General features: G+C 40.3%; 1 protein-coding gene across 1 annotated transcript in view; it reads right to left on the bottom strand.

Moving 5' to 3' along the window:
* Positions 1 to 22,834, bottom strand: part of NTS (neurotensin) — a 46,010-nt gene extending 23,176 nt beyond the window's left edge. Inside the window, exons 1-2 of the mRNA XM_073556996.1 lie at positions 22,629 to 22,834; positions 18,911 to 18,972 (exon numbers count right to left, since the gene is read on the bottom strand). Of these exons, the coding sequence (XP_073413097.1) occupies positions 18,911 to 18,972; positions 22,629 to 22,698 (132 nt within the window). The 5' untranslated portion in view covers positions 22,699 to 22,834. The remainder of the gene's footprint in view (positions 1 to 18,910; positions 18,973 to 22,628) is intronic.
* Between the last annotated feature and the right edge of the window lie 3,950 nt (positions 22,835 to 26,784).

Raw genomic sequence — 26,784 nt, 5'->3', positions numbered from 1 at the left:
CATTGAATTCAATGAGAGGCAAAAACAAACATACAGACAGTACCTTCAGGGGGGCCCAAAAGCAGCCAAAACAGCTCAAGTTATTGGGTGACACCAGGAAAAGTGGCATCAATTGAACCACAGTAGAAATTTTATATTGGCACACTAGTAGTCAGGCATGGGCCATGCACGAGACTGGGTCTGGGCCAGCATTTTCTGCTTTGATTTTAAGTTTAAATTAAGAGGTGTGTAGCGTACCGGTGTATGCCTGCTGTGATACCTCACACAACAGCTCAATCTGCTTTTCTGCTCAGGCACATTCAGGTGGCACTAAAATCAGCTTTGCAGACTGCTATTGTTAGAAAAATTTAAGGGTAGTTGACTGAAAGTAAGTGCAGGCCTGTCGGACTCTGAAGCCTACTGCAACACACATGAAGGAGACACAACTTGGTGCCAAAACATTTCCAAAAATTAAGGGCAGACACCAGGAAAAGTGGCATCAATTGGCCCACAGTAGAAATTTTAAAATACTGCTGTCACACCCCTACCGCTACAGGCAACCTATCAGATGAAAACCCAACTTGGACTCCATGTTTCAAAAAATTATTACCACTAAAGTGGCATCAATTTCCCCAGAGTATAAATGGTATAATGTGGCTTTGACACTTCTTACACTACAGGCAACCCACTAGATGGAGACCCAACTTGGTCAAAAAATTGTTAATACCATCAGCAGCAGTGGCAACATCAGCCACAGAAGCCACGACAAAGGTGTCACAGATTGGAATAGCGCAAGATCAACGCAGCACACTAAAAACAACACTTTGGTGCCAAAGTCATTGGAGATCCCTGACTTGTTCATCTTACTGAAAGTTAAGCAGTATATACTTTCATGGGACAGCCGGATGCGCTTGTCCGAAAGGACACCACCCGCAGCACTAAAGACACATTCTGAGAGAATGCTTGCTGCTCGGCATGATAAAACCTTCAAGGCTTAACAGGTGAGCTTAGGCCACTGTTCCATTTTTGAAGACCAAAATGCAAAAGGGTTCAACCCCCCCATAATGGCACTGATATTGAACACAAGATACTCCTGCACCATCCTCTCCAGTCTTTCACTATGTGTCAGACTTGAACTCTGTTCTGCTGGTGCATGGTCTGGTCTAAAAATGTGTGAAACAACTCACAGAAATTGCTCATACCACTTACACTGCTGCTAATATTTTTGCATTGACAACGCTATGTTCTTGGGGTTGGATGTCTAAAACTGTGATGCCCACTATGTGCCTCATTGTTGTCTTGGGGAAAAGCACTTTTAAGATTGTCTACAAACGTGTTTCGATACTCCAGCATGGGCTCGTCCTTTTCCGGTGAGTGGAAGCATCTTGCACAATGTACTCTTGTACAGTGGATCTAACAAGAGTGGCAACCCAGTAGTCAGCACTATTTCTAATCCTAACAATATCTGCATTATGTTGCAGATAGTGCAGCAACAAGGCGCTTATGTGTCGGACACTTCTGTGAGGTTCAAGTCCATGGTGTGTTGGTGGGGGGGTAACACTCAAGCTTGCTCCCTCCATCCCTACCTACCAACCATGAATAATAGAGAAGGAATCATTATTAATAGTGATGAGCCACTCGCTCATTTATTACTATTCGTTACTATTCACTATTCGCATGGATAGTACAGCATTCTGGCTACTCACTATATTGCGAGTATTTGTGTACTTGCCTCGCTATATTCAGGTAAACCCTCCCTGCAGTTTTGGCACCTCCTTTGCAGCCACTACACATGCTGGGCTTCTTAACCAATCACAGTAATACTGCAGACATCTTCATTGTGGCATTACTGTGATTGACTGCCTGCCCAGCGTCATAGGGTCTATTTAAGCCCTGCCGCCGCCATTGCATCTCCAGATTTCATTCTGCAAGGATAGGGAGAGATCGCTCAGCTGCTATGGAGAGTCTTTAGGCCTTTTGATAACACAAAACACAAAAGCCCTTTTCGGGGCTACCTGCAGTGTATACTAGGTCAGTGTAGAGTAGGGAGAGAGAGATACTCGAGCAGGGACAGTTTAAAGGAGCCGGTCACTAGGTCCATAATACCACCAAAAATAGCTCTTTTCAGAGCTGAAGACAAACAACAAAGTCAGAGAACAGGGAGGGAGAGATTGTGTATTAGGTAGGGAGAGGTTAAAGTGTTCTTCCACTGTCCATCTTAAAACAGCTTGCTAGTGGCAAAGCAATATTTTTCCAGCACATAGAGTACTAGCATTTTGTGCTGCCTTTTTTTTAAAGCAACAGTCTATTTCCCCCCTGTTTTTCAGTTAGTGCCCAATGCAAAGCAGTAGTCCAAACATTTCCTACTGCCTGCTACCAAGCACGCATCAGGCCATTTTCCTGGCTGTTTTTGTGGTCTCAGCCTGCCTTCTGCTGTCCACATTAGTCCACTGAAAAAGGTGGTTAGTGCCCTATGCAAAGCAGTAGTCCAAACATTTCCTACTGCCTGCTACCAATCACGCCCCAGGTCATTATGTCCAATTTGCCCTTTTCTCATTTTTTTTTCAATACACACAAAGGAAATAAACATATGTATAACAAAACACTTGTAATTGAAATAATTTTCTGGGAGAAATACTTCATTTTCTCGATCAATATCAAGACTGCTAACACTTTTGGCCATGACTGTATTAAATAATATGCAATAGAAATATGCAAAACATATATATTTCTGTACCAATAAAATATATATCATTATTATTTAATCTATTTATTTTTTTAAAGATACTGTTAGGCGTCGGGTTTCTTCCTCTGCACAGGAGGAATCCCGGACCTTACCTTCTGCGGTCTCCCATTCAGTCCTGACTGCAGAGAAGGCTGCTCAGAAGAGACATTGATCCCGGCATCTTGCTCAGGCTAGTGCTGTCGGTTTGATTGCTGCTGCCAATCCTGGTTCAGCTGTAGCAACCCACACTAGACAGCAGCGAGCAGCTCTTGGGACTAAGTCCTTCTTTCGGCCTGCTGAGCATGCCCGTGGGACAACATCTCATTGGAGGTCGGAGATCACATGCTCAGGTTCTGTTGCTGCTCCGATTGGACCACTAGGAAGGTCCCGGAAGGCTGCAGCTATAAAAGGTTCACATGGTGCGTCCATGGCGCACCGCACTGCACTGGCAATTGCTGCTAATTCGACGCAGTATGCTCATGCCTAGTGCTGGATGGCTCAGTCTGGCGCTAGTATACTATACGTGTGTGTGAGGATGGATGCATGTTTCTGGTGACTCACTCCTTATGACCCTCTCCCTCTGGTTGTGTATGTAGTAGAGTCTTTCAGCTGACTAACGCCAGACTGAGCCATCCAGCACTAGGCATGAGCATACTGCGTCGAATTAGCAGCAATTGCCAGTGCGGTGCGGTGCGCAATTAGTGCACTTTCCTAGCCCTAGTTAGGGGTGGTTAGTGGCGTCTGCCAGAGTGGTACTGTACACAAGTAGTGCGCTAATATATTAGCGCAGTCTCTCCCTGGCACCACAGTTGTGGCGCTGTGTGCTGGTGGGTCTAGAGGGACTCTAACCCTGTGTCTTTGGGGCAGAGTCCTGTGACTGTACGCCACCGCTCTCCTTGCCAAGGTCTGTGAGCTTTAACAGCCTACGGCATTTACGTTCCCCGATAGTGAGACTCTGTGAAGCAACAGATTCTGCCTCTGTACACACCGGAGGACGTTAACCCACGTGCATTCAGCCATTATACCGCCATATAGTGTTCACCATTACCAGGCAGCAGGTAACATCTCTGTCACCTTGTCATTACTTTCATATTATTTGGTGCGTTCCGCCAGACCTTAACAGATACCTCCATAATTTTTATATTCTACATACTGTTTATAACCCATGTTGTCGGGATGATTAAAACTTTGCTTTTGTTGATTTTTCAAGAAACTTTTTCTTTAAAAAATACATGAAATGTTAAAAAAAAAAACTAGATTTTGGATTGATAAATTAATCTATTTTAAAGATGTCCATTTTACAAGAAGATTGTGCTTTTTTTTACATAAAACAGTAACTAAGCAGTTTACAGACAAGTTGCAAGAAAAAAAAACATTCTGGCTGTAAAGGTAAGATAAGTGAGCAAAGAACAATGGTGGAGTGGAGAGATTGATGGTTACTGTGTCTGCTCGTTGAGTGACATCTGAATGCCTGCACAGATATAGCGATAGGTGGTAAAAACTATTTGCCTTGTAAAGACACAATCTTTTGTTGAATGCCTTCTTTTATTTAATTTAACAGGAATTCTCTGTAGCTTACCAGTTTTTATTCCTGACAGAAAAAGCATTTTACTGCAGTGTAGTTTTGAGCCAAAAGATTGCAAGCATTTATGTCAGTAGTTGCTTAGCATTGGAAATGTTACTGGTAAATGGCAGTCCTCTGATGTATTATCACTGTTTGAATTTTGACAATTTCTACACATCTGCTTGGAGTGTCCTTAGTGTGAAAAAGAGGAACATGAGGGAAACTTTGTAAACAGAAAAACTTTTGGCTTGGGAAGGGGACAGACCAAGACTCCCAGAATATACAGTTGCTTCCCACAAAATTAGAATATCATCAAAAAGTTAATTTATTTAAGTTCTTCAATACAAAAAGTGAAACTCATATTATATAGAGACATTACAAACAGAGTGATCTATTTCTAAGTGTTTACTTCTAGTAACGTTGATGATTATGACTTACAGCCAATGAAAACCCAAAAGTTATTATCTCAGTCAATTAGAATACTTTATAACACCAGCTTCAAAAATTATTTTAAAATCCGAAATGTTGGCCTACTGAAATATATATTCAGCAAATGCACTCTATACTTGGTCGGGGCTCCTTTTGCATCAATTGCTGCATCAATGTGGCATGGCATTGAGGCAATCAGCCTGTGGCACTGCTGAGGTGTTATGGAAGCCCAGGTTGCTTTGATAGTAGCCTTCAGCTCATCTACATTGTTGGATCTGATGTCTCTCAACTTCCGCTTGACAATACCCATAGATTCTCTATGGGGTTAAGGTCAGGTAAGTTTTCTGGTTAATCAAGCATAGTGATATCATTGTTTTTAAACCAGGTATTGGTACTTTTGGCAGTGTGGACAGGTGCCAAGTGCTGCTGGAGAATGAAATTTCCATCTCTAAAATGCTTGTCTCCAGAGGGAAGTATGAAGCACTCTAAAATGTTCTGGTAGACATCTGTGCTTACTATGGTCTTTATAAAACACAGTCGACCTGCACCAGCAGATGACATGTTTCCCCAAACCATCACTGATTGTGGAAACTTCACACTAGGCCACAAGCAGCTTGGATTGTGTGCCTCTCCACTCTTCCTCCAGACTCTGGGACCTTGATTTCCAAATGAAATGAAAAATTTACTTTTCTTGTGGAGTGTGTCAATAACTGCCTTCTGGACATCTGTCAAGCCAGCAGTCTTCCCCATGATTGTGGAGCCTACTGAAACAGACTAAGGGACTTTTTTAATTGCTTAGGAGGCCTTTGCAGGTATTTTTTGTTAATTTTTTTAATTTGCTGAGATAATGACTTTTGGGTTTTCATTGGCTGTAAGCCATATTCATCAACATTAACAGAAATAAACACTTGAAATAGATCACTCTGTTTGTAATGGCTATTTGTAATATATGAGTTTCACTTTTTGGATTGAATAACTGAAATAAATTAACTTTTTGCTGATTTTTTTAATTTTAGGAGAAGCACTTGTATCAAGTTTGACCCACATTTCCTGGTCTTAAAGACTTTGACAATTTTAGAAGACGATCCCAAAAGTTTGTCATTCTTTTATAACCTATACTGTTTACAGATATATCCTCCCATAATTTTCACAGCCATTCAGGAATTAATCATTTTTGGTCATTGAGGAGATTGCAGCAGTGAACAATGACAAATATGTTTTCTCTTTCTTTTTTTCTTCTGTTCTCTAATTGTCATAGAAAATGATCTCTAAAGTCACTAGTGAGGGGCCATTCACCCCCCTCCCTTCTACTCTCTCTCACACAGAATTGCATTAAGAAAAAGAGCTTACATTCTAAGTCTCTTAGAAGTAGAATTGCGCAATGAACATAGAGAAGTGGGTAAATTATGTAAATCCAAGGGGTGAGTAGACCAATTGAGATATTGATAGTTAATCATTAAAGTTTCCTTTGAAGCCCTACAGAGTACAGTTAATTAGACAGGAAAAAATCTTTCCTGAGGTCCAGATAACAAATGAGACAAGTGTTTACACATAGATAGAAAAGTAAAAAAAAGTTCCTTTTGTTCTGTAAACCACACTCTGAAGCAATATGCTAACTGTCAGGTGCCCGGTCAGCCTGTATAAATGACTGGTGGTGGCAGTGAGTAGTTCTTGGGTTATTGTGGAGTTAGCAGTGACCGTACCGGTGTATTTATATATTCCATGTGTTGGAACTATACACTCACTGTTAGTTTCCAAATAATTAGATCATTAGTGGAAACAGCCTGTGGACTCCTCCAATTGAGTAATTGTCTGGAAGATAGGGGGCAGCAATGGGCTGTTCTTGACAAAAAAAACAGTGGGGGGGTTTAGCACAACCCCACGGCTGTGATCGTTGACAATTGGTGGCAGTGGCAGGATTGCATTCCTTCACACTATCCACAAGGAGAAATGTTACCACTTAGACCTCTCACCTAGCCAAATCAGTTCTCATACTTTGCCCTGATAGCCAATAACCCAAAACACTGTGTCTGCAAACTGAGATTCTGATTTAGCATTTATCCTATGTCATATTGCAAGACTTATTCACCATGCAATGCTCCTCTGGTTAATTTAATAAGGAAATTGCCTCTTCAGAGAGGAAGAGAACTTGAACTTTATAGTGCCACCGGTTGAAAGCAATCCTACAAGTTACTATTGATCCTTTAAAGGAAATCTGTCACCGGAAATTTGCGGGCTATGTAAATGCCCTGTGTCCGGTCCGATGGGTGGTGTTTCTTCTCCTTTTCTCCACCCCATCCATGGCCGCTGTCCGCAATATTTTCCGGAATTAGAGTAGTTCTCCATATTTCGCACGTGCGCAAAGCAATCTTGCCTGGTGCACGTGCAGTATGGTTTGCCCAACTGCAGGCAAAGCAGAAAATCATTTCTGCGCATGTGCCAGTGCACTATGTCCCGGAACACAGTGAAATACTTCCGGGACATAGTGTACTGGCACATGCGCAGTAATGATTTTCAGCTTTGCCCGCAGTTGGGCAAAGCATACTGCGCGTGCGCAAGGCAAAATTGTTTTGCGCACACGTGAAATATGGAGGAGAACTACTCTAATTCTAGAAAATATTGTGGATGGCGGCCACGAATGGGGTGGAGAAACGAAGAAGAAACACCGCCCATTGGACCGGACAGAGGGCATTTACATAGCCGCACATTTCCGGTGACAGATTCCTTTTAAAGGATCAATAGTGACTTGTAGGATTGCTTTCAACAGGTGGCACTATAAAGTTCAAGTTCTCTTCCTCTCTGAAGAGGCAATTTACTTTTTAAATTAACCAGTGGAGCATTGCATGGTGATTAAGCTTCCTTGCCTTGGCATACCAGAGCCATTATGTCACTTTTCACATGGAGAAACATTAGCCCTTAGCCCTTGACACTATCTATAACTTCTATTTTCTACTTCTATCTTTCCTATTTCCTTAGCGTACAAGATTTTTGTTGGAGAATGGAGAGAGCAAAAAGCAATACAAATTACGGCTGTCATTGCGTCATATGTTTTTGTAAATAAAAATTAGTTTTGGTATTTATTTTTTATTTATTTTACTCATTTATATAGCACCATTAATTCCACAGTGCTTTATGGACATTATTGGCACTGTCCCCTATGGGGCTCACAATCTAAATTCACTATCAGTATGTCTTTGGAATGTAACCGCAGTACCCGGAGAAAACTCACGCAAACACGGGGAGAACATACAAACTCCTTACAGATATTGTCCTTTGTGGGATTTGAATCGATGACCCCAGTGCTGCAAGGCTTCAGTGCTATCCACTGAATCACTGTGCTGCCCATTGTTATCAGAGTTTGAGCCAAGAGTCAGTTTACTGTGATCTGTGAAAAAATAGTGCTACAAGTGTGGAGAAGACAGAAAGCATGGTTTCTCCATTGCCGGTGTCCATGTGAATTGGATTACACTCATATTTCATCTGACTACATTCTAATGCTTTTCATGCAGCCATACACTTGAATGGGTGCATGTGATACGATTTTTGAAGCTACTCACAGCATGCTACGATTTTTTTCCCAATGTCAAATTGGCATGAGAAAAGAAATTGCTGATCAGCACTGCCACAAAGTATAACATTGGTTTGAGTGCGAAACGATAAAACATCGGATAGTTCTCCAGTGATGAATACGCTCATGTGAGTGAGCCCTTAAGGTACTGTCACACTTAGCGATATCGCTAGCAATATCGCTATAACTTGTGACGTTATAGCGATATTGCTAGCGATATCGCTGTGTCTGATATTTACCTACGACCGCTCCCCCGCTGGTTATAGCTGATCGCGCGAGAACGTCCAGGACCGTTTCTCGTCGTCAGCTTCCTGCGGCGCTTCCTGTGGAGAGGTGAGCGACGAGCATGGAGCTGGGCGGGAGGACACAGGATCGCCTAGTGTGACAGGTAAGTAGCGACCCCCGACCCCTGCGATGTCGCTGGTGAGATCTGCCTGTGTGGCAGCTCACTAGCGACCACTTAGCGATGCACCAGCGATCCTGACCGCGTCATATCACTGGTCGGGATCGCTGGTGCATCGCTAAGTGTGACAGTACCTTTAGTCTGTAGGGAGGATGCTGTTTATTAGTAGTAGTACTTTCTGACAATGAGGCAGATACAAATCTATTGCTATTAAAAAATGTCACAATTTGAAATGCCATTAGGCAAATATTAATGAAAGTAGAACTGGGCTGGCATCATCCTGAATGCACATAGAGGAAAAATATCTTAGCAGCCGTCAAACCTTTTCATTCTACACTTCAACTCACATTGGAAAAGTGATCTTACTTTGTGTAGCATTTGTAATTCAGCACAGTTAATAGTGATGTATTACACAGCAACCATTATTTGTAAGGTATTGCACAGCAACTAATAAAACCGTAAGTGTATTTCAAGATGGGAGGCTTGAATCTAGCTTGATTCCATTTCCATTCAATTATCTTTGGGTTGATTTTCTGCACCAGTTTTGCTAACATTATAGGTTCGGTTGACTAAAGGGTGCAGCAAGTCTGCTTGGGCCCACTCTATTCAGTGGCTCCATACAGGGCACATGGATTGCCTTGTTTGGTCATTTTTAAAACTGATCAAAAAAGTTGTTTGAGGCACATGAGCATCAAATAAAACTGGGCTTTTTTGATTAGGGGGCTCACTGAAGTCAGATGCCCCTTACTCATAATAAAGCAAATGCCTTTTCATGCATCTGGAGCGTATGACGATTGTTGTGTGCATCGATGTGCTATGCCAGAAAGCTCATTCTAGTCATAGAGTGGAGTGAGATTTTTGGCTTTCAGAATGCCACATCTGTGATTAATTATGTGAGCTGTGGCATCAGGCCACAGCAGCACCTATGTCCCACCCCACCTGCACCTACTTTGGTGGAGCTGGGAGAAACTTTCATTAAGATGCCAAGAGTCAAGATATTTTGCCTCAATTCTGAGATTTCTTGGATGAAATTTTTGATCAACCGGGTCCATAATGTTTGGTATTAGCAAAGATGAGTGAACCCTGGTGTCTGGTGCTGAACTCCAGACACAAACTTGTCCCAGAAGTCTGTTTTAGTGTTTGGAATTTGAATGCTTAGGAGAGAGTAAGAGAAAGAGACTTTTGCAGCCCCTCATAGCCTTTACTATAACAATTTTGCAGCACCAAAGTTTGGCTCCCCAGTGACTTTTATGGGGTTGAGGTTCAAGTTCGGATAGAGTTCTGCTACAAGAACTGATCTTTGGATTCAAGTTTACTCGAACTCAATGAACCCGAACATCAAAAGGTATGCTCATCCCTAGTTATTAAAGAGGATAATGCAAAAAAGACATGCACATTTTATAGTCAGTGAGTAAAAAATTCTTATTAATTGCATGAATACCTTCATACAAAGATAACAAGTGGTTTCATTTGAGCACAATCAAGGTAAATGCCTCTCCATTGTCAGGAAAATAGCATTTTTTTAAAGAAATTCTGTGCTTCATGTTGATTAATTCATAACCATCAGTGCTAATATGTTAACTGTCATGATTATGTTTGCCATTCCCATATAATGACTCAATATCCTCCCCTAAAGAAATAAAATAGACATAAGTATAATCATGTGCAATTATTTTACCCAATGAGAAAAAGATGGGACAAAATTGACGGCAAGCTACTGTACAAGATTATCATGCCACCAATCCAAGAGCGCAATCTGTCTCAATATTAGATAGCGTGCATAATAGTATCCATATTTTAGACATTGGCTTGTAGTAGCTATTGCCCTTTAATCCCTTTGCAATCATGAACATATCCATACGGCCAGGTCGGCTGGTACTTACCGACCTTCAATGAATGGATACGTAATGGCGATTTTACACACACAGGGGCTGTGTGCGCGCAATCACAGCTGTGAGTCAGCTGATTCTGACAGCCAACACCCAACGCGCAGTGAAGAATTGGTGCACGCACTGCTCCCGGAAATTTAACCCCCTTAATACTGCGATCAATTTATATCGCTGCATTTAACAGGCAAGCAGGGGGAGGGAACACCTTCTGAACTCTGATTGGCACCACCATGGTGTCATCACAAGGGGCCGATTGTTACCGTGGTGACACAATGTCATCATGACGACATTCTTGTAACTAGAGCTCGAACTAGAGCAAACATGCTAGATTATGCTCAGAGCATGGTGTAGCAAGTTTGTCAGTGCAGCGCTATGCTTTACAAGCGACAAGACTGCAAAAAATGAAGAAAGCGATCAAAAACCATCATGTGTCTGAAAATGGTACCAATGGTACCAATGAAAACAACAACTCATCTTGCAATAAACAAGCTCTGACATGACTGTCGGCCAAAAGATGGAAAAATTATAGCTCTCAAAAAAAGCATATTTTAGTTTGTGACAGCAGCCAAGCATAATAATCCCATGTAATGCTGTAATCGCAGCTACCCAAAGAATAAAGTCACCTAATCACTTGTACAACATGAGGAACAGCGTAAAAAATAAATGAAACCAATTCTTCACCTGCTGTTGATTTGTTCATTCTGCTTACCAAAGAGCACAGGAAGGCTTAGCCCACATTCACCCTGCTCTCTACACTGAGCACTTACACTGGGGTTTCTGTGTAAATTTCTGAAATATGTGATTCAGATGGAGCCCTCAGTGGAAGATTCCCTTTAAAGAGGTGGATGAAGGCTCTGTGGATGCAGTCTGGCCTGTAATCTAGGGGTATCAGTCTTTTTAGGCATGCATAAAAGTGCGGTACTCCACAGTTTTGTGCACTTCTGAAAAAAAAGAACATCAATAAATAGAGGTATATCTGCTGCCTCATTATAGTGAATGGATCCTTTGGGGGTTTCATATGAATTACATCACTCGGAGATTTAGATGGAAACCCACAGTAAGTGCTCAGTAGAGTGCATGATACATGTGATCCTAAATGTTAAGTAAAATGTTCCCAATTAAAGTTTCAACTAAATCTACAATAAAAGTACTCACTCAGGTTCATAATCTGTCAGAGGAAATATATTGGGCTTCCATGTTACTGGTAGCACAAATGCTCTGTAGAAGTGAAATGGCTCCTCACCCCCCCGCAAATATATTTAGCAGATTCTATGCTCCCAAATCAAAATGCCCATCTCCTTTCTGAGTCACACAGTGTGCCTAAACCACATTTAGTATCCACATGTTTCTCATTCTGTAGAAAAGAAAGTCCGACTAATTTATGGATGCATGTTTCCAGAAGCATGATCTGGGTGCAATGTCTTGGTCACTATAACAAACTGGTCACTTCAACAGCAGTGCTAGTTTTACCTATTTCCCTGTGTGAAAATGTAAAATCTGGGTCTTTTTTTGGTGGTAAAAATGTTATTATTTCTTCTTCACTACCCAATGGTCTAACATTCTGTGACCCACCTGTGGTGTCAATATGACCAATGCACCCCTAGATGAATTCATACAGAGGTGTAGTTTGTAAAATCGTGTCTCTTATGAGGGGTTCTGCTGTCCTGGCACCTCATGGGCTCTGCCAATGTGACATGGCACCCTCAAACCAGTCCAGCAAAATCTGAACTCCAATATGGCGCTCTTTCCATTCTGAGATTTGTACTGTGCCCTCAAAAGTAGTTTTCAACCACATATGGGGTATCAGCATCCTCAGGAGAAATTGCACAACAAATTAGGGGTTCCATTTTCTTCTGTTACTATTGTGAAAATAAAAAAATTGGGGCTGAAGTAACATTTTTGTGTGGTTAAAATGTGATTTTTTTTTATTTTTACGGCTCTACGTTATAAACTTCTGTTAAGCACCTGGGGGTTCAAGTTGCATATGCATTCCTTGAGGGGTCTAGTTTCCAAAATGGGGTTGCTTGTGTTTTTTCCCACTGTTTAGGCACATTAGGGGCTCTCCAAATGAAACATCGCATCTGCTAATTATTCCATCAAATTTTGCATTCAAAATCTCAAACCGCGCTCCATCCCTTCTGAGCCCTGCCACGTGCCAAAACAGTGTATTTTCCCCACATATAGGGCATATTCAAGAGAAATAGCACAAACATGACACTGGAAGACTATTCCATCAAAATCTGGGTTCCAAAATGTCATTCCTTTCTCTCTGAACCCTGCCGTGCGCTCAAACAGCAGTTTTTCACCACATATGGGGTATCAACATACTCAGGAGAAATTGCACAAAAAATGTTGTGGTCAGTTTTATTCTTTTACCTTGTGAAAATAAAAAATTGGAACTTTAAAAAAATTTTTTAGGAGAAATTTGATTTTATTTTCAGAGCTTACGTTATGAACTTCTGTGACACACCTGGGGGTTCAAGGTGTTCAACACACACCTAGATAAGTTCCATGGGAGGTCTAGTTTCCAAGATGGTGTCAATTTTGAGTGGCTTCTACTATTTAGGCATATGAGGGGCTCTCCAAACACAACATGGAGTCCACTAATTATTCCAGCAAATTTTGCTTTCAAAAGTCAAATGCCGCTCCTTCCCTTCCAAGCCCTGTTGTGCACCAAAACTGTAGTTTTCCTCCACATATTGGGTAGCAGCATATTCAGGGAATATTGCACAGTGCAGTTTCTCCTGTTACCCTTGTGAAAATACAAAAATTCGAGAATAAAACAATTTTGGGTGAGAAAAATGTGATTTTCTTATTTTCACAGTTCAATTTTATAAACATCTATGAAGCAGCAGGAGGTTAAACGTGCTCACCAAACATCTATATATGTTTGCCAAGGAGTCTACTTTCCAAGATGGTGTAACTTGTGGGGAGTTTCCACTATTTAGGCAAATTAGGGCCTCTCCAAATGCGACATGGTGTCTGCTAACTATTCCAGCAAATTTTGCGTTCAAAAAGTCAAATGGAACTACATGCCTTTCAAGCCCTGCCATGTGCCGAAACAGTAGTTTTCCCCCACCTGTGGAGTATCGGCATAATCAGGAGAAATTGCTCAACAAATTGTATGGTGTAATTTGTCCTGATACCCTTGTGAAAGTGCAAAATTTGGCGCTAAAAACATTTTTATGTGAAATGTTATAAACTTCTATGAAGCACCAAAGGGGTTCAAGGTGCTCAAAACACATCTATATGAGTTTCCTGAGAGGTCTAGTTTCCAATATGGTGTCGTTTGTTGGGGGTTCCCCTGTTTAAGAACATCAGGGGCTCTTCAAACATGACATGGCATCGGCTAATTATTCAAGCAAATTTTACATTCAAAAAGTCAAATAGCGCTCCATATGTGTTAGGAGCGGCGGAACGCGCTAAATAAAAATGATAATAAAGTGCGTTCGCCGCTCGGGGTCCACCGTGCAGTAGGTGTTACAACCGCTGCTGAGTGATGGCAGGAGCAATATGGCGGTATAATGTGTACGGGTTAAACTTCACCCGTAGTGTGCAGAGCGGGCTCTGTTCACACACAGAGATGCCGCAACACAAAAACACAAAGAACACTGAACCTGTTAGTGTCACAGAGTTCAGTTAAAATGAACACACGGTATCTGGTCACAGGAGCAGACCCTAAGACAGAGGAGCTGCGTCCTTCTAGACCTACCGTGTGTGCGGCGTCGCTACTGCGGGCGCCAAGGGGGGCTGCAACTGCAGCGCGGCGTAGGACACTGCCGCTCGACAACAAGGCTGGAAGGCAAGCGCGATGTTGGATGCTAGCGTAGCGGTGCGGTGAGCACAGTGGCTTAAGGCTTGCCACTGACTGGCGCTGACTGCTAAACTAATTCCCTATCACCATGCGTAATATCAGAGGGAAGGGGTTTCAAATGAGTCAGTCACCAGAGTCATACATCCGTCACCATTCACACATAGCAGTATAGTCTATACTAGCGCATGGTGGAACGGCCATGCATGCTTTTTATAGCCGTGCAAGACCTTCCAGATCTCCGAGATGGACCATTGAGATCTGGAACAGGACCTGGGCACATGACTCCCGATCTCCAATGGGAGATCGTCTCGTGAGCATGCCCAGTAGGAGCACAGAGAGACTTAGTCTCTGGAGCGGTCTGCTGCAAAGTAATCTCCTCTGTAGTAGAAAGACAGCAGGAGACCGCAGAATGTGAGGCTCTAGATTCCTGCAGAGCAGATGCAGAAACCTGACGCCTAACATTATGGAGCATGCTCAGGAGAAATAGCACAATAAATGTGTGTGGTCCATTTTTCCTGTTACTCTTGCGAAAATAAAAAAAAGTGGGTCTAAAATAATACTTTTGTGAAAAAAGTGAAATGTTAATTTTTTCCTTACACATTCTAAAAATTCTTGTGAAGCACCTGAAGGGTTGATAAACTTTTTGTTTTGAATGTGGTTTTGAGCACCATTATGGGTGAAGTGTTTAGAATTGTGTCACTTTTGGGTATTTTCTATCATATAAACTCCTCAAAGTCACTTCAAATGTAATGTGGTTCCTAAAAAAAATGGTTTTGTCATTTTTTTTTTAATAAAATGAGAATTTGCTGGTCAACTTTAAACCCTCCTAATTTTCTAACAAAGAAATATGTTTCAAAAATTGTGCTGATGTAAAGTAGAGATGTGGGAAATGTTATTTATTAACTATTTTGTGTGACGTAACTTTCTGATTTAAGGGCATAAAAATAAAAAGTTTGAAAATTGCAAAATTTTGCCATATTTCCATTTTTTTCACAAATAAACGCAAGCCATTTTGAATAAATGTACTACTATCATTTAGAACAAAATGTCTAGAATAAAAATCTCAGAGTCAGTGGTATCCGTTGAAGCTTTCAAGAGTTATTACCTCATAGGCTACTTTTACACTTACCTCTGTTTTTGCGGCTCGTTATTGCAGCGCGTTTTTGCGGGCCGTATCGGCGCAATTTTTACGGTCCGCCGCAATAACAGGCGGCAAAAAGCTTGCAAATCACCGTTTTTTATTTTTACAATACTATTGAAATAGTATTGGAAAAAAAAGGCGTTCCACAAAACTGAAAGTTACGATGCGCCGCAAAAACAAACTTCCAGTTGTTTTTGCAGCTCCACTGATTTGCAATGGGGGCCGTGCCGGCACACCGTATAAAAGATCGAGCATGCTCGATCTTTTATCATTGCCGCAAACACAGCCCTCACGGCTGTATGGCACATGGCGCACTGTGGAATTTTTGCAGGCCCACAAAAAGACGGTAAGTGTAAAAGCAGCCTTAAAGTGACACTGGTCAGAATTGTAAAATTTGGCCAGTCATGAAGGTGCAAACAGCCATACAGGCTACAGGGATTAATATTTCACCTTTCCTTCACAATTCACAACAATTTAATTACTTGGATTTTAGGGTTTTATGTGTGTGACAGTCAATAAATGTTTTGTTGGTGGATTGCTCAAAAGGCTTGTTAGCACTGTATTGGTCAGGAGATGAAAAAGCTGACCTCTTGCACAGAGTGGAATACAGCTTACACACTTCATCTGGATGCTTCTGCCTCCTTAGCAGCGCACTTCTGGCATGTTTTTAAGCGATCAAGAGTTCTAAGGACCCAGACCCCAACCAATCTGCCTGATTTTTCAGTGACTATAACATGTTAAAATAAAGTGTAGGTACAATTTAAATGAAGTATTACAAGCTATTAGTTCATTTTCAAGAAATTGTTCTTTATTTTAAAATGATAAAGTATGATTTATGGACCATGTGTAGTAGATGGTGCCCACCTCTTTTACATTTATCTCCATCCCCTCCTCTTCATTGATTGACAGTGCTGGATTCAGGCTTTTCTTAGGACATGGCATTGTGCTTAGCTTCAATGTGACAACAGACATATTTTCAATGTTCAAAAATATCTGGCAGCTATTGTCACGGGGTAACCATGACGGAGTGGAGTCAGAAGACCGCAGCTTCTGGTTGCTCCTACTCCGACGCTGAGAATAAGCACTTCTCCGGCTTATAAAAAACGTGCTTATTTCCTCTAGTTGAAGAAGGGTTAATCGGCCATGTTGGAAGTCCCTGTGCTCAGCTGTGCTTGATTAGCCACTCCTTTTCCCTATATAATCTGGGATCTATTACTAAACCTCATCAGAGTTAGCTTTTGCTGCAAGGCTAAAGGAAGGAGAGAAGTTGGAATGAGAAGAATTGCTGGAGGAGTTATAAGCCACTGTTGTTCGGTTTTTATGCTTGGTAATTCCTTATCCCTCTCTATTTTGGTTTCTTTCCCTTCCTGCACACCCCAGTGGATTCATCTGTTATATGTGAGTGAATATTTTGTGTTTGTGGAGTTTTCAATTACCCTTGTCTTTGTTGCCCTGTTTGTCGGGTTGGTATTCTGTGGTGCACAGCAGCATGCCCTCTTCCCTGGGTGGGGAAAGAGAACAGATAGAGGTCCAAATTAAGAGATAAGGCAAAGGCGGAGCCTCAATGTCTTCACCATCTGAAGTATCTCGGGGAACAGGGCGAGCTAGGGTGCCCCCTATTTTTAGGGCCAGAGAAAGAGACCCTGGTCCCGGTTCACCCGACATCTGTGTCGTAACAGATATAAATGCTTTTCAGGTTTTATATATGGGATAAGGTCCCCCCTACTGTAAATTATAGGAATATTAGTAGTCACTAAATTTACTAGGCTGGTCAATATGGCATGCTGAGGGCATTTATACAGATAAAATTCTTTACAATAATAAAATGTTCGACTGAATATTATGGCTTACAATATACATCACAGATGCCGAAAGATTTTAAAAAAGTGTTTTTTAAAATTGATAAGAACTCCTCTTTTGCTTTTAAAAAAATCTGCAGAAAATTCTGCAACTGATTTTTTTAGGAATTTTTGCAGCAAACATATGCAAAACTATATTACACATCACAGCTGCAGAAGAACCTCAAAAACAAAAAATGGAAACTTACATGTCAGTTAATTCATAAATGACTTAAAGAGAATTTATCAGCAGGTTTTTGCTTTGCAATCTGAGGACCTCACAGTGTAGCAGCTGAAACACAGATTTCAAGGATGTGTCACTTATTAGGCTATGTGCTGTTGTTTCCTTACAATTAAGGTTTTATCACAAGGAGATAATGTCTGCTCGGACCACAGAACATTCCCCTTCCTTTGATAAGCAGCACACTGTTAATGTACACAGAAAGCTGTGTTGTGGGCAGGGTCCGCTTTCTGAGCTCTGCTACATGCTACATGTAAAAACTCTAATTTTGTCATAACTGCTGCACCCAATAAGGTAAGTGATACATATTTAGAATCAGGGTCTCTGCCCCTACATTATGCTACTCTCAGATAAGGTAGCAAAAACCTGGTAACAGATTTCCTTTAAGCCTTTAAGAAAAAGGAATTTAAACAAAGGTGGTTTGCAACAGACTGCTTCTGCTGGAAAGGATATGTAGTGGACCATTCGGTATAAAATAGGATATTTCTACAAATATTATTGACCAACATGTCAATGGAAAGTCATTCTTCTAATAAGTTATTATCAATTCAGCTGTATTCACTACACAATGCAGTGTTGCATTTCAAGCAGCAGGTGTCAGGGCTCTAGCGTGCAGAACAAATTAGTTGTTGAGATTGTAGAATTAACATTTACAATCAATTTCAGACAGTATGTACGATGGAAATATTAAAGAGCATGTAGGGCTTATGAATAAACGCAAAGTACAAGGGGCGATTTATTATGTGGTACCTTTTTCTAAGAGCAAAAAGTCATTCCAAACTATAAAAAAGAAAATATATCTGTATTTTAGAAATGTAAACTGATCACTAAAAATCAAGCTGAAGCAGAGCTGATGTTATGATTTGGCAGAAATCATCTAATCTTGATCACAAAGAACCCTCCTCTGTTATCCTATGATAATGTGAAGATTTTTCACAATGGGTAACTGAGGCAGCTTAACAAAAAGAAGTTGCGTTATATGTTCAGCTTTAAAACATCTAAGTCCGGATGGATTTATTACTCACTAAATTAATAAAAAAAATATTCTCATCGTGTTCTTAATGCACTCTGGGGTCTGGTAATAGAAGTGGTTGCCATATAGCGGTGAAGTAGTTGCTAGAAGTGCATTTTCCTAGATTAAAGGAATGCTTCTTCTCATGACTAATAGAGAAAAGCCAAGTGATAGCATCTTACAGGCCAAGGTTTTATTTCCAAGGTTTAGAGTCGGAGACCTACGATTTGATACGAGCAATATGTCTGCAGATCAGAAAATGGTGTCATTCATTTCGACAGGACTTCTAAAGTAAGGCAACACACACCTTTGATGAGTACATATTGCTAAGTACATCTGCTTCCAATGCTTTCATCTCCTCTTCAGAATCTATGGGAAAAGAAAGAAAGAAAAATACAATGGAGCTTTAGTTACTTGAGTGGTGGTATTTTTGCCTGTTGTAGGATCTCCCACCCAAATGCCAACATCGCATCTCGAATCTCTAGCAAACAGTCGATGTCTTAATAAAAGTTCAAAAAAATCAATTAAAATAGTCCTAGATTAAAATTTGTGGCTCTGTAAATTGTGTACAAAAAAAAAAAAAAAAATTCCATGCAATTACATAATATTTCACATTTCTGCATAAAAAGGAACAAAAAAAGCCAAAGTATTCCATTTTTATGAATATCCGGGCTATGTAATCAATCTATAAGTGCTTGATCTAAAAAAGATAAAAAACATTCTATACTGAATAATATATGAGGATTCAATATGAATGTGTAAGTATGGTGAAAAGCGTAAACTTCTGCTATCACTGTAGGATAAAGTCCATGAAATATTTCTCAACTGATGCCGTACATGGCTCACTTTGTAGATTCCATACGATGATGTGCTACACAAGAGCAAACCTTAATATCCAAGGAATGTGAATAAATGAGCTGATAAAATAGCCATGTACATCTGATTGTTGCGTCTGTCATAACAATTCCCAGAAGGAGTCTTGTATGTATCTGTATATCTAATAAGGTAATGAAATATATACAACATATTGATTATCAAGCATATTGATACTGTATGTCCCATTTATGAGAAATCCGTATGTTCCGGTATCTGGGTGGTTGTTTGTGTGTTCTGTGCGTGCACATGTATGTTTGTATGCTTCTTTGTATGTTTGATATAGGTATGTTTATATTGTAGCCACCTCTCATAAATGACTATTATTTCTTTAACTTTTCCACATTTAAGTCAATTATCCCTAGAGCGATACATTCTAGGAACAGTACTACATCATTATACATCTATTCGCATTGAAGAGCCCAATTGCCTCATCTCTTCAGTACCTTCATTAAGTCACGAATATTCGCTCATTCATTTTGGAAAAAGCATTAAATGGGAAAGGTTAGAACATTTACAGCTTTGATGGCAGATAAGCTTCTATTCAACCGAAAGCTCCTAGAAACCAAGTTCACACTACATGACTTAATATAGATCTATAGAACAATGTGCCTGACTGGTTTCAGAAATAGGCATGAAGCTTTCTGTGCAGACTGAGCTGGCAATATTAACCATCTTTCTGCCAAATGAGTAAAATCCTTGCTGGCAGCAATCATGTAAAAAGTGTGTTAAGCGTTTGGCAGGAAGATTCTCAAAACTGCACAGTGAAGCGCAAGTGCTGAGGTTTAATCACGTCAACATCTCAATAGCTTTGCAGATCATATGGTCTAAGTTATTTTTATATATAGATAGATAGATATGAGATAGATAATAGATAGATAAATAGAAGATAATAATAATAAATTGTATTTCTATAGCGCCGACATATTCCGCAGCACTTTACATTTCAGAGAGGACATGTACAGACGATAGACATTACAGCATAACAATAATCACATAGATCATAACAGACACCAAGAGGAATGAGGGCCCTGCTCGCAAGCTTACAGTCTATGAGGAAAGAGGTAGACACGAAAGGTGGGTGGAAACAATTGCCCTGATTGTATGGACCAGCCATAATGTTAAGTGTGTAACAGTACAGACACAGAGGGATAATAGATGCATAAAGCATGTGGGAACATGATGCGGGGAATCTGGTTATGGTAAAACTTTTGGCTGTGCCACACAGGGATAGATTAGGTTAATGTGTTGAGGCGATAGGTCAGTCTGAATAAATGCGTTTTCAGGGTATGCTTAAAATTGTGGGGATTGGGGACTAATCGTATAGACCTGGGAAGTACATTCCAAAGAATTGGCGCAGCACGCGTATAGTCTTGGAGACGGGAGTGGGAGGTCCTGATTATTGAGGATGCTAACCTCAGGTCATCAGCAGAACGGAGGGCGCGGGTAAGGTGGTATACTGAAACGAGGGAGGAGATGTAGGATGGTGCTGAGCCATGGAGAGCTTTGTGGGTGAGGGTAATAAGCTTGTACTGGATTCTGGAGTGGATGGGTAGCTAGTGTAATGACTGGCACAAGGTAGAGGCATCGGTGTAACGATTGGCGAGGAATATGATCCTGGAAGCAGGATAGATAGACAGATAGATAGATAGATAGATAGATAGATAGATAGATAGATAGATAGATAGATAGCTTGAGAAAGGTCCGTATCGTTAGGACTGAAACGTCGCCACTTTGGGCTGATTAAATAGCTCCACTTTTCATCATGAACGGTGTCCTGCCTCTGATTCTTTAGGACTTCTAGATAGATAGATAGATAGATAGATAGATAGATAGATATATCCATATCTATCTATCTATCTTATTCTACTTGTTCGTGGACCTTTAACTGTAAACATCTGCCCTTTCGTTATTCTGATGTGGATTATATTGATTATTATACTGTAAAATATTGTGTACTTGAAAGATAAATTGACTTTGTTCTTTCGTTTTGCAGTCACATGAGAATTATGGAATATTACTATTAAATGAGCAACTCAACCTAATATCTATTCAGATAAAATATTAAGATCAATATTTCTATATATTCTCATGTGGACTATATAGATTATTGCACTGTAAATCATTATGTAAATCATTGTGTTTACTTGGAAGATAAATTGACTTTATTCTATCTTGTTTAGCAGCCTCAAGACAATAATGGAATATTACTATTAAATGAGCAGCTCTGTGACTGCAGAACAGCTATGATGAGAAAAGGAATGAGCGTTCTTCATGGACTTTATTGTTGTGCTTTATGGGTATCTCATTAGTTAACAAAAGTAACAATTAATTTTCTTATTAAAATTAAGTAGAAAATAGCCTGCATGACCAAAGACATTATGAATACTTTTTTGGTAGATGAGGAAATATACACTTTTGATAATTACACTTCAAGGTCAGCAGTGCAAAGACTGAGCCATAATCAACGTCCCTGACATGTAAGATAGAAAAATTACAGGAACTCATTTATTAGTCCTTAGTTGCTACAATCATAACAATAGTCTGCTAAGGGCAGTGATATATCCACATTTTTTTTTTACTTAGAGCCAATATTATTTTTACTATGCCAAAACTGTCGTGTTCAAAGCAAAATGTCTTTTTTTTTTTTTGTCCGTAAGACAAATGTTCTGATTGAACTAGTTACTACAAGTTTTGAAGCAGTTGCAAATCAGTTTTTCTATTTCAGACCATAGGAGAATATATGCCAGAAACTTTGTTTCTGCCAATAAGCTCTCTTGGCAGCAATGTCTGGAAAAGGGCTTTTCATACGTGAACAAAAAAAAACAAGAACTATATCAAAACCCCTATAACAATAGAATAGTATTAAAGAAAAAACAAAATATAAGAGTTGGGCTGGGCAGTAAAAAACAAAACGATATAAAGATAGTCTCATCTCCACTGTAGAGTTAGCAGTCATCAGGAACATCAAGATCATGTTGTGTTCAAAGCGCAAGTCATTTTTCATAATGCACAGAAAGAAAATCTTCTAGACAATATGTGAAAAAATGATCCAGTTTTGTGATTTCATAGAAACAGAATTAACAACAGCACAATAAATGCAATTTCATAGCAACATAGTCAAGGGCAGGAGCAGCAAAGCAGTACATTACCTGTACACATCCCGCAGCAGCTGAAAGCCAGGAGCATCAGACACACCATCTGAATTCTTAGTCCAGTCATCACTGATTTAGTTTAGGAACTTAAGTCCATTCAATAAGAGAAGAGTAAGTGATACTAGTCTATCTTCTCTCTCTTCTGCGCTGACTAGACAGCTCTGTGTCTCTGTACCATAGTGGGAATGCTGGACCCTCCCCAACTATATAAGCAGTGAGATGATGTCACAAGTCCACAGGAGAACATTTTGAAGACATCCCCAACCCTCCTCCTCTTTCAGCTCTTGCTGCTTCATTTATCATCCTCTAATTTCAGATATCATGACGCACATTGATAATAGTAGAGTTTTCTCATTGAGGACGTAACTCGATGACGTTCTGGGATTTCTTATATAGGGAACAACTTATGTGCCGTTAAGTTTTATACAGGAAGCGCGAGTTATGACACACTGATTTTGCAAAGACTTTACTTTGAGCCTTGGTTAACTTATCAATAACAAAAGACCTCATCATAAGTGAGCTATATAAAGAATTATTTTTCGCTGATGATAGTTCAGACGCACCGATAATGAAGTTGGTGGCATTCGTTGAGGCTGTGCTCTCTCACAATCTGCTGAAAGACAATCTTCAGATAACACCTGCTCTCAGCAGTGATTGATATAAGACAACACAGTATGTATGACATGCAATGGAAATTCAACTATTATGACTATTCAATAAGCAATGCTTTACTTACTATAAGCCAACAGATTTTTATCTGAAGGCCAGGTTCACACGTTCAGTATATGGTCAATTTTTTACCTCAGTATTTGTAAGCCAAAACCAGGAGTGGAACAATCAGAGGGAAAGTATAATAGAAACACGTCACCAATTCTGTATTTATCACCCATCCTGGTTTTGACTAAGGGCCCCGTCACACATAGCGATCTCGCTAGCGAGATTGCTGCTGAGTCACAAGTTTTGTGACGTAACAGCGATCTCACCAGCGAGATCGCTGTGTATGACAGCGATCAGCAACCGGTCCCCCTGCTGGTATCGCTGATTGCTGTTGGAAAGCCATGGACTTTCTTGGTCGCTGGTCTCCCGCTGGTCAGCACGCATCGCTGCGTGTGACAGGCGGGAGACCAGTGATCAGCTGGTAACTAAGGTAAACGCAGGGTTTCTGAGCATGGCGCTGTGCTTAGAAACCCTCTGTGTACCTTAGTTACCAGCGCGCTGATGCAGGGAGCTGGTAACTAAGGTACACATCGGGTTTCTAAGTTACGCACATCCCTTAGAAACCCGATGTGTACCTTAGTTACCAGCTCCCTGCATCAGCGCGCTGGTAACTAAAGTACACAGCGACGCCGCGCGCTCGGCGTCGCTGGTCCTGATCGCTGATGAAGCTATCTGTTTGACAGCTCACCAGCGATCCTGACATATTGATATCATTGGGATCGCTGGTGAGTCGCTATGTGTGACGGGGCCCTTACAGATACTGAGGTAAATTACTGAACATATGATGTGAACAAGACCTAAGGCCAAGTGCCCATGATCCGGAACCTTCTATTGATTGCAGATAAATCCGCATGTGTTCACTGAATCATGTGAATTTGTCGCATTCAATACATTCTATTGGTGAAATTTCTCTTGCATAGACTAGTGTCTCCACAAGAGAAATTCACACATGCTGCGGTCTTGAAAGACGCGTCACATGTCAGTGTCTGCGGGTGATCAGTAAGCGACTATGCATGCATAGCGGATATGGGATTTCTAGAAATCCCTTCCACTATGCTGTAACATCTGGCCACTGCGGGTTTGATGCTGCATAGACACTCAGCATCAAACCCACAGCAATTACTGTTCATGGGCACTTACCCTAAGGGATATTCCTGTTTTAAACAAAATCTTGCTATATCCACAAGGTATGCCATAATTGTCAGGTGCTGCCTGCTTACCTGACTGTTTCTGTAATTTTTATCAAAATAAATGGACTGAACACATGCATAGTGCTGAGGTATTGGAATACAATGAAGGAATTGACAGAGAAGCTCAACTCCTTTAATTTAATTAGAGCATCAAACAGCACCTCTTAATTTGATGCACTTTGCAATGGAGTGGGATCCATCAACAATCATCTCATAATTAAAATGAAGCTATTGTCAAAAAATTACCTATTGTTTCAATCAGGTTTTTGTGATACATGTTTTTAATGGCATTTTTTTTCATAATTATTAAAAAAAAATCTAATTTAGTAGTCTTTCAATTTTCACACTGGCTACTGGGGCTTTTTTTAGACTCAAACTTACAGTCTTTTTAGCAAAATTCCGTATTATTAGAGGCAAGATTACAATGACAGGTAACAAGCTCTATAGACAGTTGATAACAGGATTCATCACTCACAATGGAAGGTGTTACAGTTGCTCCCCTTTCCTCACAATCACCATTGCACATGCTCATTAGAATCCTCAATACAAAAGTTAGGGTTGGGATCCAGCTATTATGGCTATGTACATGTGTTGTTTCCTGAAACAATATGAACTTAGAGTCTATAAAAGCCCCAGTGGCCAATGTGAATAGATTTTTATTTTTTTTTAATTCTTGATGCAGGTTGCGAGATGTAAAAAAAAATGTTGAAAACATTCATTTAAAAATACATGTAACACAAAAACCTGAGTGAAAAAATAGGTCCTTTTCTGATAACAGCCTCCTTTTTAGGGAGATGTTATAAAACAAAGAGTTAACCAAATAGTACAAGTTTAATGGGCAATAATATACTTGACAGTGATGATTCAAACTAATTGGTAGAAATGCTCAGCTTATTTTCAAGCATAAGCATCACGGTTTGTGATTTTGGATTGATGTTGGATTTCAGCCCCTGAACAACAATCAAGGAATTTATTTTTATGTGTGAGAGAGGTGTAGCTTCACACAACATTCTGCACCGCTAGCTTTCATAGAAAAGGCGGGAGATTAAAAGGAAGAACAGGAAGGTCTGCCTCCAACTTCAGTAATAAGCTGCGCTCAGCATGCACCAATGTCCAGCAGAAAACTGAAAATGACCCAGAATCAATATTATTTTTATTGTTTAAGACTATTCGTTTGTCTTTTGTTTGTTTTTTTTTCAATCTGAAGGTACGTAAGACAACAGGTATCACTGCATTTGTAAAAGATGAATACCAATCACCCATCATATAAGTCAGACGATGCCCTTATTGCAGTGCTCACACTTGTCTTGTCTCTAGTATGTTACAGACCTGATTGTAACAAAGGCTATAATGTGCATTCCATATACGTGTCTCCGGTATATATGTCATCTGTATTCACATGTATCGGAGACACGTAGACACGCACACTCATTTTAATCTATGGTGCTTCTTACATGTCTGTGTTTTCACATGGACTGTGTCTGTGTGACTAAAACAGAGGCATGTCTGTTTTTTAGTGGCAGCACGAATCACAAGGACCCATGAAAGTCCATGGATCCATGTGCTGCTTGCACCTCACACGGATGAAATACATGAGACATCTGTGTGCCGTCCATGTGACGAGTACCAGAATAGAATGCAGAATATGAATTGCAAGCGTTTATGTGTTAAAGATGTCCAAATAGATAGATAGATAGATAGATAGATAGATAGATAATATATAGCTAAATATATATCCATGAGATACAGTGGGGGAAATAAGCATTAGATCCCTTGCTGATTTTGTAAGCTTGCCCATAGACAAAAACAAGAACAGTCTATAATTTTAAGGGTAGGTTAATTTTAACATTGAGAGATAGAATATTAAAAATAAAATCCAGAAAATCACATTGTATAAATTATATAAATTTGCATGTTGCAGTGGGAAATAAGTATTTGATCCCTCTGTCACACCAGAACTAATACTTGGTGGCAAAACCCTTGTTGGCAAGCACAGCAGTCAGACGTTTTTTGTAGTTGATGATGAGGTTTGCGCACGTCAGGAGGAATTTTGGTCCACTCCTCTTTGCAGATCATCTCTAAATCAATATGATTTTGAGGTTGTCGCTTTTCGACTCGGGGCTTCACCTCAATCCATACGTTTTCTATGGAATTAAGGTCTGGAGACTGGCAAGACCACTCCATGATCTTAATATACTTCTTTTTGAGCCACTCCTTTGTTGCTTTGGCTGTATGTTTTGGGTCAT

The sequence above is a fragment of the Dendrobates tinctorius genome, unplaced genomic scaffold (genome assembly GCF_039654945.1).
Source record: "Dendrobates tinctorius isolate UK_male_01 unplaced genomic scaffold, ASM3965494v1 ptg000241l, whole genome shotgun sequence".
In the NCBI taxonomy this organism is placed as follows: Eukaryota; Metazoa; Chordata; class Amphibia; order Anura; family Dendrobatidae; genus Dendrobates; species Dendrobates tinctorius.
Note: the sequence above shows the minus strand (reverse complement) of the source record. Positions and strands in the feature narration are given on the sequence as shown.